Source organism: Ceratotherium simum, chromosome 11 (genome assembly GCF_057802395.1).
Source record: "Ceratotherium simum simum isolate JZ-2026a chromosome 11, ASM5780239v1, whole genome shotgun sequence".
NCBI lineage: Eukaryota > Metazoa > Chordata > Mammalia > Perissodactyla > Rhinocerotidae > Ceratotherium > Ceratotherium simum.
The window spans coordinates 48733547-48756725 of NC_141910.1; the positions used below are offsets into that span (position 1 = coordinate 48733547).

The 23179-nt window shown below is 33.9% G+C and overlaps 1 protein-coding gene across 12 annotated transcripts in view; it reads right to left on the reverse strand.

Moving 5' to 3' along the window:
* The window catches only part of BIRC6 (baculoviral IAP repeat containing 6), a 236286-nt gene that overhangs the window by 143507 nt on the left and 69600 nt on the right, over positions 1–23179 (reverse strand). For 5 of the 12 annotated variants that reach the window (XR_001389958.2, XM_014781250.2, XM_014781235.2 and 2 more), the window contains 10 exons: positions 22102–22233; positions 21489–21620; positions 19254–19432; positions 18114–18247; positions 17452–17613; positions 17227–17358; positions 16469–16566; positions 14643–14790; positions 13649–13782; positions 8438–8584 (listed from right to left, as the gene is read on the reverse strand). Coding sequence is in view for 11 of the 12 variants with exons in the window: in XM_014781250.2 (XP_014636736.1) it covers positions 8438–8584; positions 13649–13782; positions 14643–14790; positions 16469–16566; positions 17227–17358; positions 17452–17613; positions 18114–18247; positions 19254–19432; positions 21489–21620; positions 22102–22233 (1398 nt within the window). In the remaining variant the exon portion in view is untranslated. Of the gene's footprint in view, positions 1–1937; positions 2013–8437; positions 8585–13648; positions 13783–14642; positions 14791–16468; positions 16567–17226; positions 17359–17451; positions 17614–18113; positions 18248–19253; positions 19433–21488; positions 21621–22101; positions 22234–23179 lie in introns of all 12 variants that reach the window. The other 7 variants (XM_014781256.2, XM_014781233.2, XM_087436942.1 and 4 more) reach the window with 6 other exon arrangements.

The following is a 23179-nucleotide window of genomic DNA, read 5'->3' on the forward strand; positions in this document are numbered from 1 at the left end:
AGAGTCTGGCCCGTAGAGAATAAATAAAGCGATGTTTCCTACCATTGCTCCCCAATATGGAGAGAAGCACGTCCCATGCAAAGTCAAATAAGCCTGGCACATACTGTTTCCCTATGAACATTAACATCATTAAAGGTCTATGAAATCTTACGAGTTAAAAAATTTCTTTGACTTTCCTTTCCAATGTTATTCTAATATACATTATAAAAGAACTTTTCCCATTATATATTTACCAATATTTGTGGAAAACATTTTGGGAAAAGCTGAGATAAAAACTTAATTTCACAACTGAATCAAACAGGACAGCACAAAACAAATCTAATAACAGTCTTTAATATTTGGCCAATATTAGCCAAATAATAACAGTATTAATATTTGTATTATACCAGGCCTTTACTAAAAACTTATATTGAGGAAAGATAACTGCTACAATAATAGCAAATGTTTAGTGTGCATTACCACATGACACCATTTTCATTAATTACTACATTCAACAGATGAACACTCCGAGGAGCAGATACTACGATACTGTTTTTTAGTTGATTAAGTAAAGAATGGCTCAGAGAAGTTACCCTGTACAGCTGATAGTGGTAGAACCAGGATTAGAACCAAGAGTTATGTGAAACCAAAGCCAGCGTGAGGCACAGTGCTCAACATGGAACTTATATCAACTCATTTAATCTTTGTTAGTATAGTGTAAGCCCTGACAGTTTGGCTTCTCTTTTTGTAATGCAAGTGCCTGACTTAAGCTTTGATTGTGGAGGCATCCACTTTAAAGAGACATCTGCTTCCACAGCCCAGGGTTCGGCCCAGGGTTCGCAGGTTCAGATTCCGGGCACAGACCTGCGCACCGCTTATCAAGCCATGCTGTGGCAGGGGTCCCACATATAAAGTAGAGGAAGATGGGCACGGATGTTAGCCCAGGGCCAATCTTCCCCCGCAAAAAGAGGAGAATTGGCAACAGATATTAGCTCAGGGCTAATCTTCCTCCCCCAAAATAAAAAAGAAGGCCATCTCAATAAACACAGCCACACAACTAGAAAAAGAGCCAGGATGCGAGCTCGCCCCCACCAAAAGGCTCCTTTGTTTTAGAGATCCAGGTTGATTCAGATAACTAGCCATTTGGGCAGTTTGGGGTTTTTTTCCTTTCTTTTTCTCTCTTCCCTTGCTTTAAAGTCCCAGTCTTATGTTTTAAATTCACCAGTAAATAGTGAGCCCATGAAACCCTAGACCCGCACCCTCAACCCCAATAAAAGCAGGACTCCAGGCCCATACTTGCTCTCTCTCTCTCTAACCATGATCTCACTGTATGCCCCCATAGTGTGCCTTGTGCTCTCCAGGTCCTGTAAATAATAAACATTTTTCTTCAAAATTTCCTAATGATTATTACTGAAGGGCGTCTTGCAATCCTAAGAACCACAAGCGTCAGTCTAGTCATAATACTGGTTTGGAAACGGAAGATGTCTCTGGGAAGTGTCCTGGAGCCCAGCCCCAGTGAGTGCCCCCAGGCGTTTCTAGCTGATTAGGATGGATAGGGTAAGATCACAGACAGAGACTGGCACAAAACACTTTGCAAGGGCAGGGTAGGTAGTACTGTTGTTATCCCATTTTACAGACAATGAATCTAAAGTTGAGGGAAGTAACTTGCTCATAAATACTTGAAAAGGGAGAAAAATCCAGGTAATCTGACAGCCCATCTTAACATCTACCATTGGCTATATTATGCCAGGATTCAAATAATCTATATAAAAAAAATTAAGCTATAATCAACAAGCCAGTGATAACAACAAAACCCCACGCAGCTTCTTACAATTAAAAATTTCCTCAATTTAAAAAAAAAAACACATTTATTACAGTACAACCATACTACACCTCATTTAACTTACATGAATTCAACTATATAAGCTTGGTCAAAGAAAAAAACAATCATATCTCATATGAGCTGTAAGCCCCAAAATGAAATCTATCTGTTTCATCTAGGGTTCTGCCAAAGCAATAGCTATTAATTCCAACTCTAGGGGGAAAATTACTAGACTTAATGAAGCATTTATATTCAACTTGTACTTTTTGGGTAATTTAAGTGATTTTCAACATTAACTATGAGTACTTTAGCCCTTTACTGACTTTAAAATCTAATGCCCAAATAATATTCATGGGAAAATGAATTAAGTCACTACAAACACATAAGAGACAAACAATCAAAGGAAAATAAGTCATCGCACTACTACAAAACTAATTTAAAAATCTTTTGCACAGTCTGAGTTTTCAATACTCTTTTCTATTTTTATACTAAGGGCCTCAAAACCTAGACATAAAAAAAAAAAAGGTGAGAACAAGACAAAGATGACTCCTATCACCATTTCCATTCAATACCATGCAGGAAGTCCTAGGAAGCACGATAGCGCAAGAAAAAGAAAGAAAACGTATAATGATTAGAAAAACAACAAAGTAAAACTCTTTATTAACAGATGATGTGATTGTGTATATTAAAAATCCCTGTGATTCTACACACTATTAGAATTAACAAGTTAATATAGCAGTGTCACCAGATATGAGATTAATATACACAAATCAATTATATTTCTATATACTATCAACAAAAAAATGGAAATAAAATTAAGAAAAGAGCCACACATAATAGCCTAAAAAAACAAATAGCTAGGTAGAAACCTAAAAAACATGTGCAGAACTTGTACAATGAAAACTACAAAACATCACCAAGAGAAACTGAAGACCTAAATATACAAAAGAATATACTATGTTAATGGACTGAAAGGCTTAATATTAAGATGTCGATTCTCCTAAATTGATTTACAGTCACACCCCAAATTAAAAATATTTTTTGTGTATAAATTGACAAGTTCATTCTAAAATTTAAATGGAAATACAGAGATCTAATGTATAGCATGGCGATTACAGCTAACAAAGCTGTATTATATGCTTGCAAGTTATTAAGAGAGTATATCTTGAAGGTTCTCACCACAAAAAAGAAACGGTAATTATGGTATGGGATGAATATATTAGCTAATGCTACAGTGGTAATCATTTTGCAATATACAAATGTATCAAACCAACATGTTGTATACCTTAAACTTGCTCAAGGTTGTAAGTCAATTATATCTCAACAAGGCTGGGAAAAAAATGGAAATACAAAAGATGTAGAATTTTTAAGACTATCTTTAAGAAAAAGAATGTTGGTGGGTTCCACTCCTAGGTTTATACCCAAGAGAACTAAAAACATACATTCACACAAAAACTCATACAAAAACGTTCACAGCAGTATTTTTCTTAATAGCCAAAAAGAGGAAACCACCCAAATATCCATCGAGTGTTGAGTGGATAAACAAAATGTGGAATATCCAAATTTTTTTTAAAAGTGCTATATCCATAGAGTGGATTATTATTCAGGCATAAAAAGGAATGATGTACTGATACATGCTAAGTGGATGAAACATGAAAACATTAAACCAAGTGAAAGAAGTCAGACAAATACCCCACATATTGTATGATTAAATATTTACACAAAATGTCCAGGGTAGGCAAATCCACAGAGATACAAAATAGATTAGTGATTGTCAGAAGATGGGGGAAAGAGGACTTGAGAGTGACTGCTAATGGCTACAGGGTTCCTTTTTGGAATGATGGAAATGTTCTAGAATTAGATAGTGGTGATGACTATATAATATTGTGAAACTTGATACCAATTTTTTTAAATCTACCAAATAAGGAAGAAAAACAAAGTTGGTGGATTTACATCATCAGATTTCAAGACCTAATATAAAGTTACAGTAATTAAGACAATGAGGTACTGGCATAAGGCTAGACAAACTGACCAATGGAACAGAAATAGACCCACACAGATAGAAGACATGATTTTTAACAGAGGTAACGATACAGTAGAGTTGAGGAAGGGTAGTTTTTTCCCATAAATGATTACAAAACAGAAGAGACAATTAGTAAACTAAGATGAATTAGAAGAAAATGCCAATAGTAAAAGAAGAGATTAAAAAAAATTTGAAAATTATATCGGTTATAGTGATAAGGTGTAACATATATGAAATTGGAGATGCAAAAAGAGAGAAGACAGAAAATAGAGCAGAAGCAATGCTTGAACAGTTAGTGGCTGAGATCTTTTTAAAGCTGATGGAAGATATCAAGCAAGGACTGAAACCACCGAAAGAACATAACAGAAAAATGCTGAAAAAACTGAGAGAGGGAGAGAGAATATAAATGCATCTCAAAAACAGCTTCAGAACTGACAGTGACCTTAAGAGAGGAATAATAAGACTGACAGGTGATGTCTAACAAAAACGGTGTAAGGTTAAAGATAAGGAAAGATCATCTTTAAATCTCTAGAAGTAATAGTAACTAACTTAGAATTCTATAACATGTGAAAATATACTTCAAGAATAAAGATGATACTTTTTGATTCAAATTAGCCCAATGTAAAATGTTATTGTTGTGATATGTACATAAATTTAATTATATATTGAAAAGTAGATGATACCATGGAATTTATTATGCTAATTTAGTTATGATAAAATGCATCATGATAAATTATAGTTAATTTAGATGGTTATGATAAAAATGGCATTAGTTATTAAAGAGGATATCCACATTGTTTAAGGTACTTATGTATGTGTTATGCATGTAGAGGTAAAAGTGATATAATATCTAGGATTTGTCTTAAAGTACTGGAGAAAGAAAAAAAGAAAAGATAAAAGAAATGGGAAAAGTAACATAGAACTGGAATCTGGATAATGGCTATGTGGTTTGTTCCTCTAATTATTCAAAAAATATTTGAATTTTTTCCAAAAAACGGAGTTAATTCATCAACAGTAGACAAGAACAAAAAGAGATCTTACAGAGTAGTTTTCACACATAAAGAAAATCATACCAGATAAAAGCTCAAAAGCAAAGAAAGGAATAAAGAGGAATGAAAATGGAAATTACGAGATTACATCCAAATGAATACTGAATATAAAAAAATATAACAATGTACTATGGGAATTAAAATACACGTAAAATTAAGGTATAAAACCACAATGCCATAAGATCAGAAAGATAAATAATGTTCCAGATACTTCCACTGTATGGTAAAAATAGCAATTGGACTTTTGGACATCAAGGGTATGTATATATTATGATCTCTGGGATAACAGCTAAAAATAGTAAAAAGTAGGGGCCGGCCCCATGTCATAGCAGTTAAGTGTGTGCGCTCTGCTGCTGGTAGCCCGGGTTCGGATCTCGGGCGTGCCCTGATGCACTGCTTGTCAGGCCATGCTTTGGCAGCGTCCCATATAAAGTAGAGGAAGTTGGGCACGGATGTTAGCCCAGGGCCAGTCTTCCTCAGCAAAAAGAGGAGGATTGGCATGGATGTTAGCTCAGAGCTGATCTTCCTCACAAAAAAAAAAAAAAAAAAAGTAAAAAGTAGAAAAGTAGCCCAATAAAAATATAATCACTCAAAAAAAAGGAAAGAAAGGAGAAAAAGAAACACCTAATTGGCAAGATGAGAACTGTAATAGAATATATAAACAACACAGTAGATTTAAACACAAATATATCAGTAATTACATTAAATGTAAATAAACTAAATACTCCAATTGAAAGACAAAGTATCCGACTGAATGAAAAATAAAAGAACTACATGCTGCTTATAAAAGGTATTATCTAAAATATGAGACACTGAAAAGTTGAAAGTAAAAAGAACGAAAAATGTATACTATACAAAGAGTAACCAAAAGAAAGCTAATGCTAGGTATATAGATATCAAACAAAGTAATTTTAGGGAAAATAGCAATCTTAGAGATAAAGAGATAATTTCTAACAATGAAAAATTCAATTCACAAGAAAGATATCACCATTCTAAATTTGTAAGGTAATTTCAAAATGTTTAAAATAAAAATTGATGAAACTAAAATAGACAAATCCACAGGTATAGTGACAAAAATTTAACATACTGATCTTATTACCTAATCAAAACAAGTAGATAAAATAATCAATAAAGACAGAATTTGAAAAACACAATTAGCAAACTTGCCCAAATGGATAGAGTACACTCAACCAACAAGCGTAAACATTACTGTCAAACATTCATGGAATATTTATAAATCGGATCCTCTACAATTCCCATTATTTTGCAAGACTGATATTCAGAGTATTTCTTTTGACTCCACAGCAATTTACATAGAAATCAATAAAAAGATGATAAGAAAATCCTCAGATATTTGGAAATTAAGAAGTGCATTTCTTTAATGTTACTTACTAAAGTTGAATATGTGAAAACCTCATGAAGCAGCAAATCAACTTCTACATTCATATCCCAGAGAACAGTGTATCCATTAGTACTAATAGCACCACAATGGAACAACCCAAATGTGGATCAACAGTACACAAATCAATAGTGGATATATGAATTTTATTTTATTCAGACAATAGAATCTTAAACAGCAATGAAAAACAACCAATTATCTATACGCAATGATATGGATAAATTTAACAATCATAACGTCAAACAGAAGATAGACCAAAAAATATACAAATGCAATTTTATATTATATGACCCTACTGAACCAGTGTTCAGGAATGCATAACTAAGCAGTTAGACAAAGAAACAAACAAAAACCAAGAAATGATTACACTAAAAGTTAGGACAATATTTACCTTTTGGAGAGAGTGAGGGAGAAATAAACGGAAGCGGGCACGGAGACACCTTTTACAGTGCTGGAAATGTTATTTCTTGACCTGGTGGTCACACGGACAGTATGTGTTGTGATAAATTGTTGGGCTATACAATTGTTTTCTGCATTTTTATGCATGGGCAATGTATTTCACAATTAACATGTTTCAAGAAAAGAGTAAACAGGAAATTAAGAGACTACAATCATCTTCCAGCACCTTACGATCACTAGTCAGGACTTTTCCCTAACATTTAACAAAAATCCCTCTGCTGGGGGTGGTTTCAGTCTGGATGGAATACAGAGGTGATTGCTTGTACAGGCAGAGACTACCTCTGGAAAGACAAGAAACCAGTTCTATTGCTTGCTTTGAAGGAGAGGAAATGGTTGGAAAGTGTGATGGAATACTTCTTTGTTTTCAAACCTAATCTTTTATCTATTCTAAATTTTATACCTTCTGAAAGCATTACTTAAATTGAAAACAAAAATTTTAGATACTTATTTCATAACAGTTCCAAGAAAGAATCTGATTTATAACTACAGAGTTCTCTAAAAGTTCAATTTCTTGTCATGGCATATTTCTATTCCAGTGTAAATGTACAAGTTTCTGCAAAATGACTATACTAGTCGAAGAAAACAAACACAAATAAATTCTGACCCTTCTGGCATCTCCATATAAAAGAAATACTAGATTTTAATTTAATTTTAAATTAAAGCTCTCATCTTAACTACATAAGCCATGAATTTCACTTAGTGGTTACTTCCACAATTTTAAGACATAAGATGATTCTGAATAAAAAGGCAGTCAAATAAAGACATAAGATGATTCTGAATAAAACGCAAAGAACTAACTGATAAGTTCCTTTTAAAACGTTTTGCCATTCTGGAGCCAAGTGCAAGATTAAATTTTCCTAACTTCTCAAGGAAACTTTTTACTTTCTGTTAAACTGTTGAAGAAAACAAAAAGACACTCCCTTACACAAAACCACCAACAGCAGAATTTATTCAAGACAATATTCAAACCCTTCTGTGACTGTAATATAAGTATAAAACCATACACCCGTATTTTCAATTATAAAAACTTCAATTATTTGTGCCAAGATAGAACTAATTGTACATAAACACTGATCCTACAATGTGAGGAAAAAACACAGAAAACAAGATATACAAAATAAATAAGAGTTCCCATTGATTATTCATTTATAACATCAATACTACTGCATATTCAACATACTCAAATATTAATTCATATATCCAAAGCTGCTTTAAACTAGCTAGAAAAATAGTATTCCCCATTCACTCATCTCAATCTTCTCAAAGACATTATCAAATACACTTTTAACTTTAAATGCAAGAAATAACATTTTGATGCCAAAACTACACATAAGACTGGCCATCAGTTGATGATTGTTGAAGGTGGGTAACAGAAATATAGACTCTATTGTATTCTTCCCTTTACTTTCATTATGTTTGATGTTTTCCAAATTAAAAGGCTTCTAAAAATGCACACACATAAAAACAAAAGGATTTAAGGTTTTAGAAGGCAGCAAAAAATCCTACAAATTGATTTAGGCAAGAATATAAAACTACTTATGATTTTTCCCCAAAATGTCCCTCCTATTAACAACTTTGTACTTAACATGACAGCAAAGGAACTTACACATATTATAAACTGATATTTAAATATTTGTATATCACTTTATATTTATTATAGCATAAAATATATAATAAAAATGTATATAATAAAAGAAGGTATATACCAGTAAACGTACTTGCATCATCCCTTTCTATTCTGGTTCCATCACTAGTGGACACACAAGTAAAGTGTAGGGGTTCAACTTCTAGAAGTCCAGTGAGAGATGTGAAACTACCTTCTGCAGCTGTGCCACTACTGACCTTTCCATTTCCTAATACAGAAAAGAGACAAGTTTTATAATATGTAAATTAATCTTAAAAAAGCAATAGTCATATCAAGAATTATAGCTGCCACCCCAATTTTAATTAGAGAAGATGTATAAACATACAACCCTTACACAGTGCTTCAACAATAAACATGGTATTAAGAAACCTCACAAAAGGAGATACTAGTTTCCTTGCTACAAAAATAGAGTTGCATAAAAGCAACTTAGTGGCCATTCACAGTAACAAGAAACAATAGCAAATGATTTAGATTTTTTTTTTTTTTAATTTTTCTTGAGGAAGATCAGCCTTGAGCTAACATCCATGCCAATCTTCCTCTTTTTGCTGAGGAAGACTGGCCCCGGGCTAACATCTGTGCTCATCTTCCTCCACTTTACATGGGACGGCACCACAGCATGGCTTGACAAGCAGTGGGTCAGTGCGTGCCTGGGATCCGAACCGGGGCCGCCAGCAGCGGAGTGTGCGCACTTAACCGCTACGCCACGGGGCCGGCCCCATGATTTAGATTTTAAAGGAGGAAAAAATAATAAACCAGCTACTTACATCAGCTATTGCCCAATCTTAAGCATGTATAAAGGCAAAATACATTCTATGATGTCAACTATATAAATATGACACCAAATAAAAACTAAAGAAACACTCCAAAATATTAAGATTTACGTGTAAATTTTTCTTTATATTTTGTATATATTATCAATTCTCTAGAATGAGGCATACTACTCCATAATCACAGAAATAAAATCACATGCTGCCAACTATGTGAACAATAAAACCACAGCAATAAAACTACAGTAAGAAGACTGGATGGAAGAACACAAAAGAATTAAGAGTGTATGTGGTATAGGCGGGAAAGAGTTATTTTCAGTACTTTCCAAATTTTCTGGAATCAGCACTACTTTAAACAAAATTTTTTAACAAAGTAAAACAGAAACCGAAGATGGAAAGAATGGGGAAATAGAAAAGCTCTCATCGACATCTGAAGGACTAAATTAAATGTAAGACTAAAGAGTCCTAACCTTGTTCTACAATGTTCCCTTGGTCCCCAGCATAGGGCCTGACACATAGGTTAAAAAAATATTTATTGAGCACTTACTCAATACAAGACGTGGGAGATATAAGAGTAAAAGGACAGGACCCAGTTCTCATGAAATACATCTTCTGTTACAGGTTACTAGACATTAAACAACTAATTATACAATTGAACTTAAAAAAAAAAGTGCTATGTTTTACTTAAGAGAAGTTCAAAGGACTAATATAGTCAGTCAAGGGGAAATAGGTCTAAGTCAAGGGGTTAATAAAATACTTCCACGAGGAGGTGATGAGATTCATGGGAAGAATAAGAGATTTTTATGTATTTATTCCAATGGGGCAGGGGAATCCAGCAGAGGAGACAACATCAGTTAAATCCCTCCAGGAACACAAGGAATGCGGCACATCGGAGGACGTGAAAGAACAATGTGGCTAGAAGAACAGTTCTCAATCCTAAGACCGGTCTACATATCTTAAAAATAATTAAAAACTCTGAAGAGCTTCCATTTATGTTGGTTATATATATATTCATTTTTATCTTACTAGAAATTTTAAGATTAGAATATTTTAAATATTAATTCATTTAATAGTAATATACATTAGATATAAAAATAAATAGCATACTTTGATGAAAAATAACTCTTCTAAAAAAAAAATCACTTAATAAGAAGAGTGGCAGTGTTTTACATTTTTGCAAATCTCTTCAAAATCTGTCTTATCAGGGCCGGCTCCGTGGCTTAGCGGTTAAGTGCGCGCGCTCTGATGCTGGCGGCCCGGGTTCGGATCCCGGGAGCGCCCCGAGGCACCACTTCTCCGTCCAACGTGAGGCCGAGTCCCACGTACAGCAACTAGAAGGATGTGAACCTATGACATACAACTATCTACTGGGGCTTTGGGGGGAAAAAACTGAATAAATAAAATCTTTAAAAAAAATTAAAAAAAAAAAAAATCTGTCTTATCAGAGGGTAGCTGGATTCTCCTGTCTGCCTCTGTATTCAACGTGTTGCAATATGTTATTCTGGTACAAGTATATGAAAAAAAATCCTACCTAATACAAATATGTAGTTGGAAAAGGAAAGAATACTTTAATAGCCTTACATATTCACAAACTTGACAAGTGTTAGTTTTTTAAAGATTAGATGCAACATGGTATCTGAAATCTTATCACTGAACTTCTCAACCTCTATTACATTAAGATTAATTGGTCTATCTTATACTTTTAGGGAATCTTTTATCCATGCAAGATGTTGAAACATCATGCATTGATCATCTGGAAAATAGTGGTTCACCACTTTGATCTTCCAAATGTTAACACATTCCATTATATAACATCAGAAAACGACACTAATCTCATCGTAGCCCATTAGAAAAGTCTTTATGGGGGCCGGTCCCGTGGCACAGCAGTTAAGTGTGCGCGTTCCACTGCTGGCGGCCTGGGACCTGCACACCAACGCACCGCTTGTCAGGCCATGCTGTGGCAGTGTCCCATATAAAGTAGAGGAAGATGGGCACGGATGTTAGCCCAGGGCCAGTCTTCCTCAGCAAAAAGAGGAGGATTGGCAGATGTTAGCTCAGGGCTCATCTTACACAGACACAGACACAGACACAGACACAGACACAGACACACACACACACACACACACACACTCTCTCTGTCTTTATGTACGTACTGGGAAGCTGTCAAGCTCACTGTGGAGGATACAAGTTTTCCAAAATTCTAGACTTTGCTTAAAACTACTTATAACATTGGCAATAAATACTATCAACTGGATGCATAGGGACAGGTTTTTTTAAATTCATTTTTGACACAATATCTTCCAAATAATTAAGTCTGATAAACATTTTGCCTGCCAGTCATTCTTGCAAATAAAAATGGGGTACAATGGAAGAAGCAATGATTCTGGCCTATAACTCAAACAACTGCTCAAGAGTGTTTCCTTGAAACAACCATAGTTCTTCAGTACGCAGAAGTGCTTCATGCATATTTCCCATCTCATCATGGAACATTTAAAAGATGAGTACTCATGGGTTCAAAATTTAATAAAATTAATAATTTTACTACTTCATCAAGGACATTTCTAAGTGAAATTAGCATATTTTTTAATCTAAGTGCATAGTGAAGAACATCAAGCTTTTACACAATCAGTACAAACGTCAATGCGGTGGAAAAAACAAATAACACTGTTCTATCATGAAAACAGTTAACCCATGGACTCCCTGAAAGGATCCTAGGAACCCTGAGCTGGTCAATGGACCACACTGAGAATCACTGGGCCAGAGAGCGGAGACTAACAGTGGCAAGGAAAAGAGAGCCAGATCACGCAAGACTTCACATGCTATACTGGAGACTTTGGTCTGCAGAGTAACAGAAAACATGAAACGTATTTTAAGGAAAGAGGTACAGTGATCAGGTTTGCATCCAAAACTGACTGCAGTCACTGCAATGTGGAGAACGCACTGAGGCAAGGCATTAACAGATGCAGAAAGACCAGTTAGAAAGCCATTATTCTAGTCTAGGTTCAAGATGACTGTGGCTTGGACTATAATCATGTGATCATGGGAGGTAAGAGATTAGGCAGATGTGAAATATACATAGATAAAAAAATAGATAGGACCTGGTGACAGCCTCAATGTGGAGGATAAGAAAGACAGCGGTATCAAGGATGACATTCAGATTTCTGTTTTGTGCCACTGATGCCATTAACTGAGAAAAGGAACACTGCAGAAGGACTAATGGTGAAGAATAAAATGATGTGACATTCATATGGAGACTTATATCATGATTTCTAAGTCCCTTCTTCTGGATCTTCTATATTGAGTGTGCCTGCTCTTGCCGATTTAACTCCCTGGCTTGGCCTGAGCCTTATGGTCTTCCCCTTACACTCTCTCCATAATGGATCTCCCTCTATCCTAAGGTATACAGAAGGCTTCTACATATCTAGTTCTAACCTCTCCTCTGAGTTCTACTCATGAATTGATGTCACTTCGATAGAGAGAGATTGGCATAGAGTCTACATCATCAAAGAGGAAATACATATATCCAAAGCAGCATAAGTCATTAGAAAGCAAGTAATAGACCAGTAAGTAGTGTATGATCTCTTACACTAAAAATGTTCATAAACATGTGTAGCAAACAAGCCTAAATAGCTAAACATACTGTTAACAAAGGTAATCTAAGAGGGTGGAGAGGTTGGAGTTGAGGCATTTTACATTTTATTTATATTTCTATATTTGATTTTTCTTTTGCTTTTTTCACAATTCATAATTTACTTTAAAATAAACAAAACTGAAACTAACTCCCCAAATTGAATTACAATAAATGTGGTAATTAATATGTTTACAAATAAATTTTCTAACACTTTGGTTTACTAGCAACACTTGCGGTAAGTTCAGTAAGACAAAAGAAAATAAAAAATACAATGGTCATTGTTTTATCTAAGAAAACTAGATAAACCAAATTTTAGCACTTGAAAAGATTATACAAATAGTGTTATACGCTCAATCCTAAAAGCATATTCTTCAGAAATGTATACAAGGATATATGTAACACTGTGTACAAAGTTTACCTCAGGAGAGTGTAATGGTAGATGCATAAAATTATTTTTTCTTTCTGCATCTTTGCTTATTACAAAAAGTATATATTAATTTTATTTTTTGAAATATGAAATAACATGTTCTTTGATTCTATTGACAGCAAAGGCACACCAAATAAATTTGAAAAGGCTACAACAAATAATCAAATTTTCAATAGTCTCTTATGAGCATTAAAATCAGACTGACATGCAATGAGACACAAAAAACAAACAAAAAAATTCACAATCCTTCAAAAATAACTAATATTTTTTGAGGGAGGAGTTAAGAAATAAAGGCAAATAGTTTAATCTTTCACAGATGTTACAGTTAAGTTCTAAGGATTTTTAGTTTTTAAAGACAGAATGTAGTAACTACAATCTATTAAGTCAATGGTAGCTTAAACCCAAGATATAAAATTCAGAAATTCCTTCAATAAAAGAAGTTACTACCTGAAAGGACATCTGATAAATCAATTTCATCTGACTGGACACCAATGCTGCTATTGTATACATTTTTACAGGAAGAGCCACTCATCTCCAAATCAAAGAGGACTGGATCAAATGGTGAACTGTATAATCCATATCTGAAAAATAAAATAATGTCCTAACAGTTTTCCTGTCAGCCATCTAATTAACAAATTATCTATTTACTTGGTTTTAAAAAGTGATTTGACATGGGGCAGGAGACCATTAAACTCGGTGAATCTCAACTGTGTTCCCTGCAAACCTATATTCCAAAAGACAAGGTCCAGAGACTCAACAAAGGTAATTCCAATAAGCTGGCAGGTAATGAACCAAGACTGAATCTTCACCTGCAGACTGAAGCAAGGAAGAGATATCCGGCATCCCTCCTTCACCTCAATCATTACACCAACTCAGCAGAAAGTACTCAAAGGCTTTGAGTAAAATTTCACTGAAATCAAGATTTCTAATCTAAAAAAAAATATTACAAAACCATTGCGTGGAGTCAAAGAATAGTCTACTTCAAATACTGAAGATCAAGCAAGAACTCAAATCTAACCTTTAGCTATTTTTTATTTCATTATGCTTTAAGTTTTAGAAAATCAACCAGCAGATGAAGAATACTAGTTAAAGGTAATAAGTGATTTACCTAATTCCACCTGCAAAGTTTTAACAATAGAGAAACAAATTACCTTAAATGCTTCTTCTATTAGTAAGAAATACCAGTTTTAAGTCTTTAAATATAATTAGCCCTCTGAATAACCATCTTCAAGACTTCCGAATTGTTAAAAGAATGATTTCAGAGAAAATAGGGGAAAAGAAAACCTTAGGCTAATACCGTTTGGAAAAAGGTTAAGCATAAAGTAAATGTATATTTGTAAGAAAAATAGTTTTTAAGCAAATATATATAATAACAGTTCTGGGCCAAGGTGGTAACCTACCCAAAAAGGCCCATAATTAGCCATTACATATATTAAAATACCTTGTCTGAAGTAAAGCCTCCATTGGTGTTAGCCTGTCCTGTAACTGTCTGGACACAGCAGTAAGCAAAGATGCACAAGCTGTACTGCACCCAGCCAAATCTTCATCTTTAACATAATTCAATAAGACAAAATACCAATAGACAGAACCTGAAAACAATAACAACAACAAAAATCAATGTTTGTTTCCCTCACTTTTCTCTAACAAACAGAACTTCAGATTACAGATTGATCAGTATATCCCCTCCTCCTAGGAAGATTTTCAGGAAGGAAAATCCTTAAGGGCAACTTACAAAGAAGCACCAACTCCTTGGAGGACTCTAAGAGGACACTGACAAAGAATTTCAAACATATTTTTTGAGAAGTATATCAAGTCAACCTAGTCATTTAGGATTTCAATAACGTGAGATGACTCTAAGGGACATTTCAGAATAGCTGGAAAAGCAGAGATATGTCAGGTTCTTTAAGACATCCTTCCTGAAATACTGTTTCTCTGTACTAAAATTTTCAAAAACAATAGATAGCAGAGAGCTACAAATAGCACATTTTAGCAAATGGAGTATAGTTATTCTATACTGCCAGTTAGAGACCAACACGGCTTAAAAGATGATCATGATGATGTATTTTAAGAATCTTTTATAAAACTTGAGAAACCTAACTACTAAGTATACCCCAGAATTTAAGCATCCTACATCAAAGACTATCCTCAAGAAATTGTTTTAAACACCAGAGACTATAAAAAGTGAGCAAACCAAGTCCAAAACATCTTACTCTATATAATATAGAGTCAATGGTTTTACCCTATGTATGGTCAAGGGAAATATAAACAGACTCTTTATCTAAATTAAGATATTGATAAAATAACCATTTACCAACCAACTTTGAGCAAGCTTTTTTTCTGGTATACCACAAAGATCAACTACTTGCAAAATATATTTCTCTCACTGAGGTAACTTGCTGAATGGGTTGGTTATTGATAAAACAAAAGACAGAGAGAAATGTCTAAAAAAAATAACATTAAGTTTAAAAGGGGCAAATCAGTAGCCCTTCACAGTAACAGTAAAAAACATTAAAAAATATATATATATTTTTTTTTTTTGCTGAGGAAGATTTGCCCTAAGGTAACATCTGTGACAATCTTCCTCTATTTTGTATGTGCGTCACTGCCACAGCACGGCCCCCACAAGTGGTATAGGTCCATGCCTGGGAACCGAACCCTGGCCACTGACACAGGGTGTGCCAAACTTAACCACTAGGCCATGGGGGCAGCCCCTAAAAATATTTTCTGAATCTTCATTACCTAATATACGTGCTATTTTAGGCGATTCTTTGTACATTCCTATTTGATAACTACATTCATTCTTGAACAGCATTTCCACAGTCTTCAGGTGCTGAAAAAAACCACTGGCCCCTTTTAGAGAATTCCAGTTTGCCACAGTCCCTACCAATCACACACAATATATGCATGGACAATTTTACTTATTTATGTCTTCTCTCTGGCATTTACTTGCATTTTCGTTTGTGACATCTGATCTACAGTGAGTAAACAACCCAACAACTCAATGATTTTAATGAAGTACAGAAAATGTATGAATTGAGATGATTTGGTATTTATTTACTTAACTCTCCCACAAACTTTTTCCTAGGAATATTACTGAACAGAGAATATCTACCTACCCAATCCCAGTTTATCAACCCCTTAAAAAACAGATAAGCTACACAAAAAAAGAGGACTAGTAAAGAAAAAATAGTTACTAAATAATCCTAAATGTATTGTGAGATATTTCCTAAGACTACAGTTATTTGTGATTGAACTAATTTCACATACCACCAGTTGCTGCTGCAGGTAAAAATGACATATTATCAAGCAACGCCTTCAAGAGAACAGATCCAAATCCTGGTTGACATGGGTCACATTTGCCATTACTGAAAAAATTTTAAAAGAAAAATCTTAAATATATTACTCAAGGTCAAAATTCAACCCTAAACATAGTGTTGTACTTTTAAAAATCTTTAAAATGTATTCATACTGATTACAAGAAAAATCTGTCTTAAAGCCCTACAGACATGCAGAAAGATAGTAAAGATTGATTACACTAAAGGTCTTTGTAACTGTTTTCTTATGCATTAAAACCACTCTCTTTACCAAAATGGGGTAACAAGCAGGTACAGGCGATATCGACTATTAGGTTTTAAACACTTCCTAGATAGTTTGAGAAAATGAAAGTGTACAATATCACAAATAAGCCTGGTAAGATTATTATCTAATAGGAAAACAGGCCTCAGGGGAAGAATCCAAAGACAACCAGGGAAAGCAGGTGTGAAAGTGAGGGAAAGTTCCCCTTATCAAACTTCCTAAAATGCTACCAATAGGCAGAGAAGCCTAGTAGATTTCTCTTATTAACAGATTTAGTGAACACAATATTTTGCCCTAAAAACTCAAAATTCTTTCTTAGAATCTCAATATCCCTCATCAACTTTTGAAAATTCTCTTAAGTTATACATACATTCAACAAGGATCAAATTATACTACAGGCAAGTTATCACCTACCAAAGTGCAGGTGCTTTCAACTTAAAAAAACCAACCTGATGCACAAGGCTAAAAATCGGGCACACTTATGGGCTATGCTTCGTCCTGCCTCAAAGAAGCAAATGCGTACGATGTCTGAAAGACATTTTCGTGTTTTTGAAAGCAGGCTCTCATTTCCCTCCTTTGAGCTGCAAAACAGTATCAGACATTTAGACTCATCTTGAACTTTCAATTATAACATTCAAAGGGTAATCATCAGTGGTAAGTAAAATCTTATTAACCTTCCAGGTCCATTTGAATGTACTCCAGCTAACCAACAAAGAATATCCAACACTAGGCTTTGAGCATGCTCTGTGATTTGACCATCATCTGCTTTTCTACAAAGAGTATTAAGAAGCTTTTCATGAAATTCCGAAAACTGTAACATGGCACATCGTTGCACTCTACAAAAGAAAATATAAACACACTAACAACCAAAATAGAACAGTTAAGACCAAAGCTATCACAACCTAGTTGGTCATACAATATTTCATTTTAAATCATGAATATCACAATTTTAGAAAAAACTATGAAAACCATTATTACAATGGAATGTTGGTCTTTCAAGTTAATGTTATGGTATTAAAAGATTTAAAATAGCATCTAAGCAATACTTGGCCTGTAAAAAGTTTTAAAAGAAATAATATATTTATTTCTTCCCTCATTCTATAAATATGGTATTCCTGGTATATAACAAGCACTGTATACACACCAGGGATAAACCAATGAAGTAAAAAGACAATTCATCCCCTCACTGAGATTATAAGTTCTTAAGAGAAATGGAAAGCAAACAAAAATTTTCAAGTAAAAGTTAGATTTTAAAATTTTGTGTCTCATAATGTTTATTGGAATTCTTCCTTTGTACTTTTATTACTATAAAAATAGTAGAAGGAAATGAGGTTACCTTTCCTTAGAAATTGAAGTTTTCTTAAATCTTCGAATGGTGACTGAGACCTCTTGAAGTAAGTCACAGCCCCGGAGGTTTTCAGATTTACGGGTGCCACTTGCATTTTCATTCTTAACATTAGATGATTTTTCCTAAACATACAAATGAATACAATGAATAAACAAACAAATGAAACTAAAAAATTATTTACTATTAAAGTTTCCAAATGAAGGAAAATAATTGAATTATGACTATCAAAACATAAATCTCATATTAAAATCACAGCTTTTACCCTCATATTCAGTAAATGACTAATTTTCCCCAGAATTATAATAGGGGAAAGAAGAAAGACACAGTCACTGTTTTAAAGGCAATAACCCAATGACTAAAGATTATAAAGCCAAGGTCCTGAATCTAAGTCTGAGCTACAGCACTTATAAACTATATGAGCTACACCAGCTCCCCAATCTCTAAGGTTCACTTGCTTTCAATATGAAGAATGGAGATAATAATAGCACCTGCTCTGCCTACCTCAGAGTTTTTTTGAGGATTAAATCAGATAAAGTACACAGAAGTCCTTGAAAAATTGGAAGACCTATACAAATATAAGATGATTGGTGTTACTGATATTGCTATTATTGCTTATGAATAATGATGACAGAGAAACAAAATCTCCAGAGTTCAGGAAAATCCAAGATCAGACAATTATGAAGAAGTCTCTGCATGATACATAGCTAGTTGCAGACAACGAACCATGAGAATCAGGATATATCTCTAAAATCATGTCCCAACTTCTCTTTCTGCATCTCCCCAATGTCTACCAAAAAAAAATAGTGGTGAGTTACCAGCAGAGGGCATAGAAACAAACTTATACGCCTGAGGAAATAAGTATTATGATCTAAAATAACTACAAAGTGAAGCACCTGCTAAGAATTACTCCCTACTGAGTAAACTTTATAAAAGCTAGGTAGTTTGCTTCAAGTTAATTCAAAATATTTTCCTCTTAATTATACTTTTTTATGTCTGCAAAGGAAAAATACAAACCAAGTGTCTATTGAAAAATCAATGAAGAGTTACACTACTTCCAACAGTGTGTCAAATCTCATCCTCGATGTTTAAAACAGCATTGGTATAGTTCAAAATTACACAGTTTCATACCTTGCCTGCTGCAACTTTTGCCAAGAGTGAAGCAAGTGAATAACCCTTGTTACTCTGGTGTTTTAGGGATGGAAGTCTTACTACAGGACGTATACCACCGTTACAGATTTCATCTGTTCCTCTTTCGTTCACTGCCTTGACATGGATTAAAAACGAACGATACTTTCCTCCTGCCATACCTGGAGGAGTGGCGTAGAATGGGATAAATAATCGAATCACCAAAAAGCAAACTCTTTTTCATCTTCAGAGAGCAAATTAAATAATTAACTCCACAAAAACAAATATATATGTGGCCAGAATTTTCTAATTATACCTTTTGCATATAACACAGTTGAATAATCTTCATATGTTGATAGCAAAAGAACAAAAAGCACAGCACTTATATGAACAGCATAAGACAGAAAATTTTGACTAATTGTTATAAACATTTGGTATACTTTTCCCCAATCAATAGTTATTCATTTTAATAATAGAAATTTTGTGAACTACAGAAAAACACAAAGAAAAAAACTGCCATTAAGGCACCACCCATAGATAATGATGACATCATTATGTATATCCATCCAGTCTTTTGATGCATGCACACACACACACACACATAAGCATTATAGCATCAAAGGTTGAAAAGCACAGGCTTTGGGTCACTACCTGGGTTTGAATAACGGCTCTGCCATTTATTGGGCATGTGACAAATTAATCTCTCCATGGCTCAGTTTCTTCAAATGTATAATGTAAATAATAAGAGTACCTACCTTAAAGGTAATCAAAACACTTATAACTGTGCCTGGCACAAAGGAAGCACTCAATAAATACTGGTTGTTATTATCACTAGCTGATGTTTTCTTTTCTTTTAACTAAATTGAGATCATACTATAAAATCTATACGTAAAAATTATTGCAAAAATACTCTCAAACTATTACACCTACCAGCAAACCACCAGGGTATTGTTGCCTAAGCAGGCATTAAATCTTTCTGTGGTTACAAAAGCTACTTTTGTTGTTTTCCACTGATCTGCCTGCCCACTGTGTTAGCACTGCACTATTACACTCTTCTTATTGCTGTATTATTCTATGTTCTAGCATCTGATAAGATCCTCCCTCTCAATCTTCTTTTTCCAAATTTCTTTGGCCCATATCATCCTTTTATTCTTCCATAAAAATTCAGCAATCATTTTCTCCAGTTCCAAAGATTTTTTGGGAATTTGATGAGAAAATAATCAGTCTTAGCAAATTCTAGGAAAATTCACACTTTTACATTATTAAGTCTTTCAATATATGTCATATAATTCCACCCTCCATTTTGTCAAAGCCAAAATTTTAATTTTCATATAAAAATTTAAGTTTTACACTCTCATTCAACAAAACTAAGTTATACTCTCAGCAATATTAGAAAAGAGATTTTATTAGTTTTGCTCACCACTGTATCCCAGTATGTGGTCTAAACATCATAGGGTCTCATAAACTTAATGAATGAATGAGATGTAGTCAATGGAGCATGTTAAAACTTATATATATATCTGCAACTAAAGGTAAATGCGTGAGTGGGAACAAATATTATGAAACAGTTGTTATTTAGGTGGTCAGATATTTTCTTGGTTTCAGGAAGGATCTCCACACCCTGCCCCACCTCCAGATTTACTTTAAAAATCGAGCTAAGTGTCTTGTTTGTTGGCTTTTTTAATTCACCCCTGGGATACAAAAGCTGAAATAAATGTCTTACTACTGCAATATTTAGTATCTATATAATAGCCAATCATTTTAAAATACACATTAATTATAATTTGTGTTCAAGACACTCAAATAATTATATCTGATATTATCAAAACTCTTCTATAAAAACCGTCTTAAGAGAAGATATTATAACAATATACAACAAACACTCTCTGAAGACAGAGGACTCTAAATTGATGGGAAAGGAAAACATGCCAGAACATGATGTCTAGTTCCTTGGAAGAGCTCTGTTATGTCACACTAAGTCACCCTGTATTCATTTTCTTTATGCTTTTTCAAAAAGCACTGAGACCTCCAAGACACAGAAAGTAGGATCAGAAGTTTCACGTAACAATACACTCACTTATGAGAGGAAATGACCTCAGCTACCAGGAAACTGATGGAATTGCTAATGAAAATCCCAAAGGAAACAATATCTTACTTTTTTGAGATCAGTTTAAAAACAAATCTATTTTTACAATTGTGACATTATTTATTCTGCTTTTGTAAAATATGTTACTTCACCTTTAACAAGTTTGGGGCTTGTTAACGTCAACATCCCAGCATGCCCTGATAGATCAAGGCCACTAGCAAGCCATACTGGCCCACAAAGAATGTCTTCTTTATGATCTTCTAAAAATGGACATAATCTAAGACCTAAAAAGAAAAATACACATTTTTCTTTTAAATTAGTTTGTAATTTAAAATGTAATATTTAAGAAGCAAATATCCATCCCATTTACATATAATACCACCATACAAAATACCATACTTAGAATGTGTTCAAATAAGAATTCACTATCATGCTAAGGAACTATAATCAGATATATTATGTTGTTTTCCATTCCCATATTATTTATATTCACCTTGATTTTCAAAAAAAAAAAATTACAAAACCATGACATGATTTCAAATCCCAAGATATTAAAAAACAAGAATGCAAGTATTAGCGCAGCTGTGTTCACAAAGATGAGCTGAAAGTTAAAGCATATTGCCAAAGCAGAATTATAGGTTATTTTTTAATTGTGTTCTTAAAACCAAGTTTTTGCAAGCCATAAGGAAATCTTTGCCCAACATGATGCATTTGGATCACTACTCCTTTTACTGTCATGGACAACAGCTCTATAATTTAACTCACACTGTGATTCCTCTACATCCATGTGCTGCATTTCTTCATTCAAATCAACCAAGGACGGTTTCCCATTTTGTTCCACTTCAATGTTAAGAGCTGGAGACAAAGGAAAGGTGATCTGCCTATCTACTGCTGTTTCTAGAGGATAAAAATATTAGTAAACTTAATTTTGCTTAATATCAATGATTTATGTGCCTAAAATTCTAAAATTTTCTGTTAAACTGGGAACTACTGTGATTTTCATCACCGATGCTGTAAAATGGTTGTCACGAGAGGAAGAAAATTAGATTCAACTAACTGTTTCACACTCTCTTCCCTCTTTTAATGGTAGTAAAATATTCACCTGAAGAAGTAATTTGCTGGCAACTAAACTAAAAGTTCTTACCCTAGGCTGCAGAGTTTTAAAAATACCAAGGCCTAAGTCCTAGACTCAATTAAATCAGAATCTGTCATGATTCAAAAGAATACATACAACACACAAAAATACACATACATACACACAAACACATACATATATTTTTGAAACAGAAAAATTTTCAGGTTTCATTGTTTTAACCCATGGTGTAAAGTAGCCATTTTACTCTGAAATTATCCCCAGCCTTTTAAATTAACCTATTAAGAAGAAAACATTGAGAAGTAACATCTACTTCCCAAAATGCTAAATGTGTACAATCTATTTTAATAACTAAATATATCAAATTCTGATCTTATAAGAAAGATAAATAAAGATGGATATATTTCTGGCATTACATGAAAGGTTGGGTTTTACTAATAACCTTAAAAGAATATGTGACACTTCCCACAACAAAGTTCTTTTCCCAATCAAGTCTCCTCTTAGGAAGAGAAATGCATTAAGTCTAGTAATGCTAAAAGTGAAACTACTTCACAAAGGAACTAACTGCATTTTCCAAAAAGCATAATTAAATTATTCAAGTTTATGTAATTCTGAACAATAATGAGTTACTGAAAGGCTCTGAAATGTTCTCTGGATTAACTTTTCTATATAAAACCACAAAAAGTGGAGGAGAAAAACAGTATGGGGGTAGGGGGGCAAGGAAGGACATCAAACCTAGACAGCCAAGTT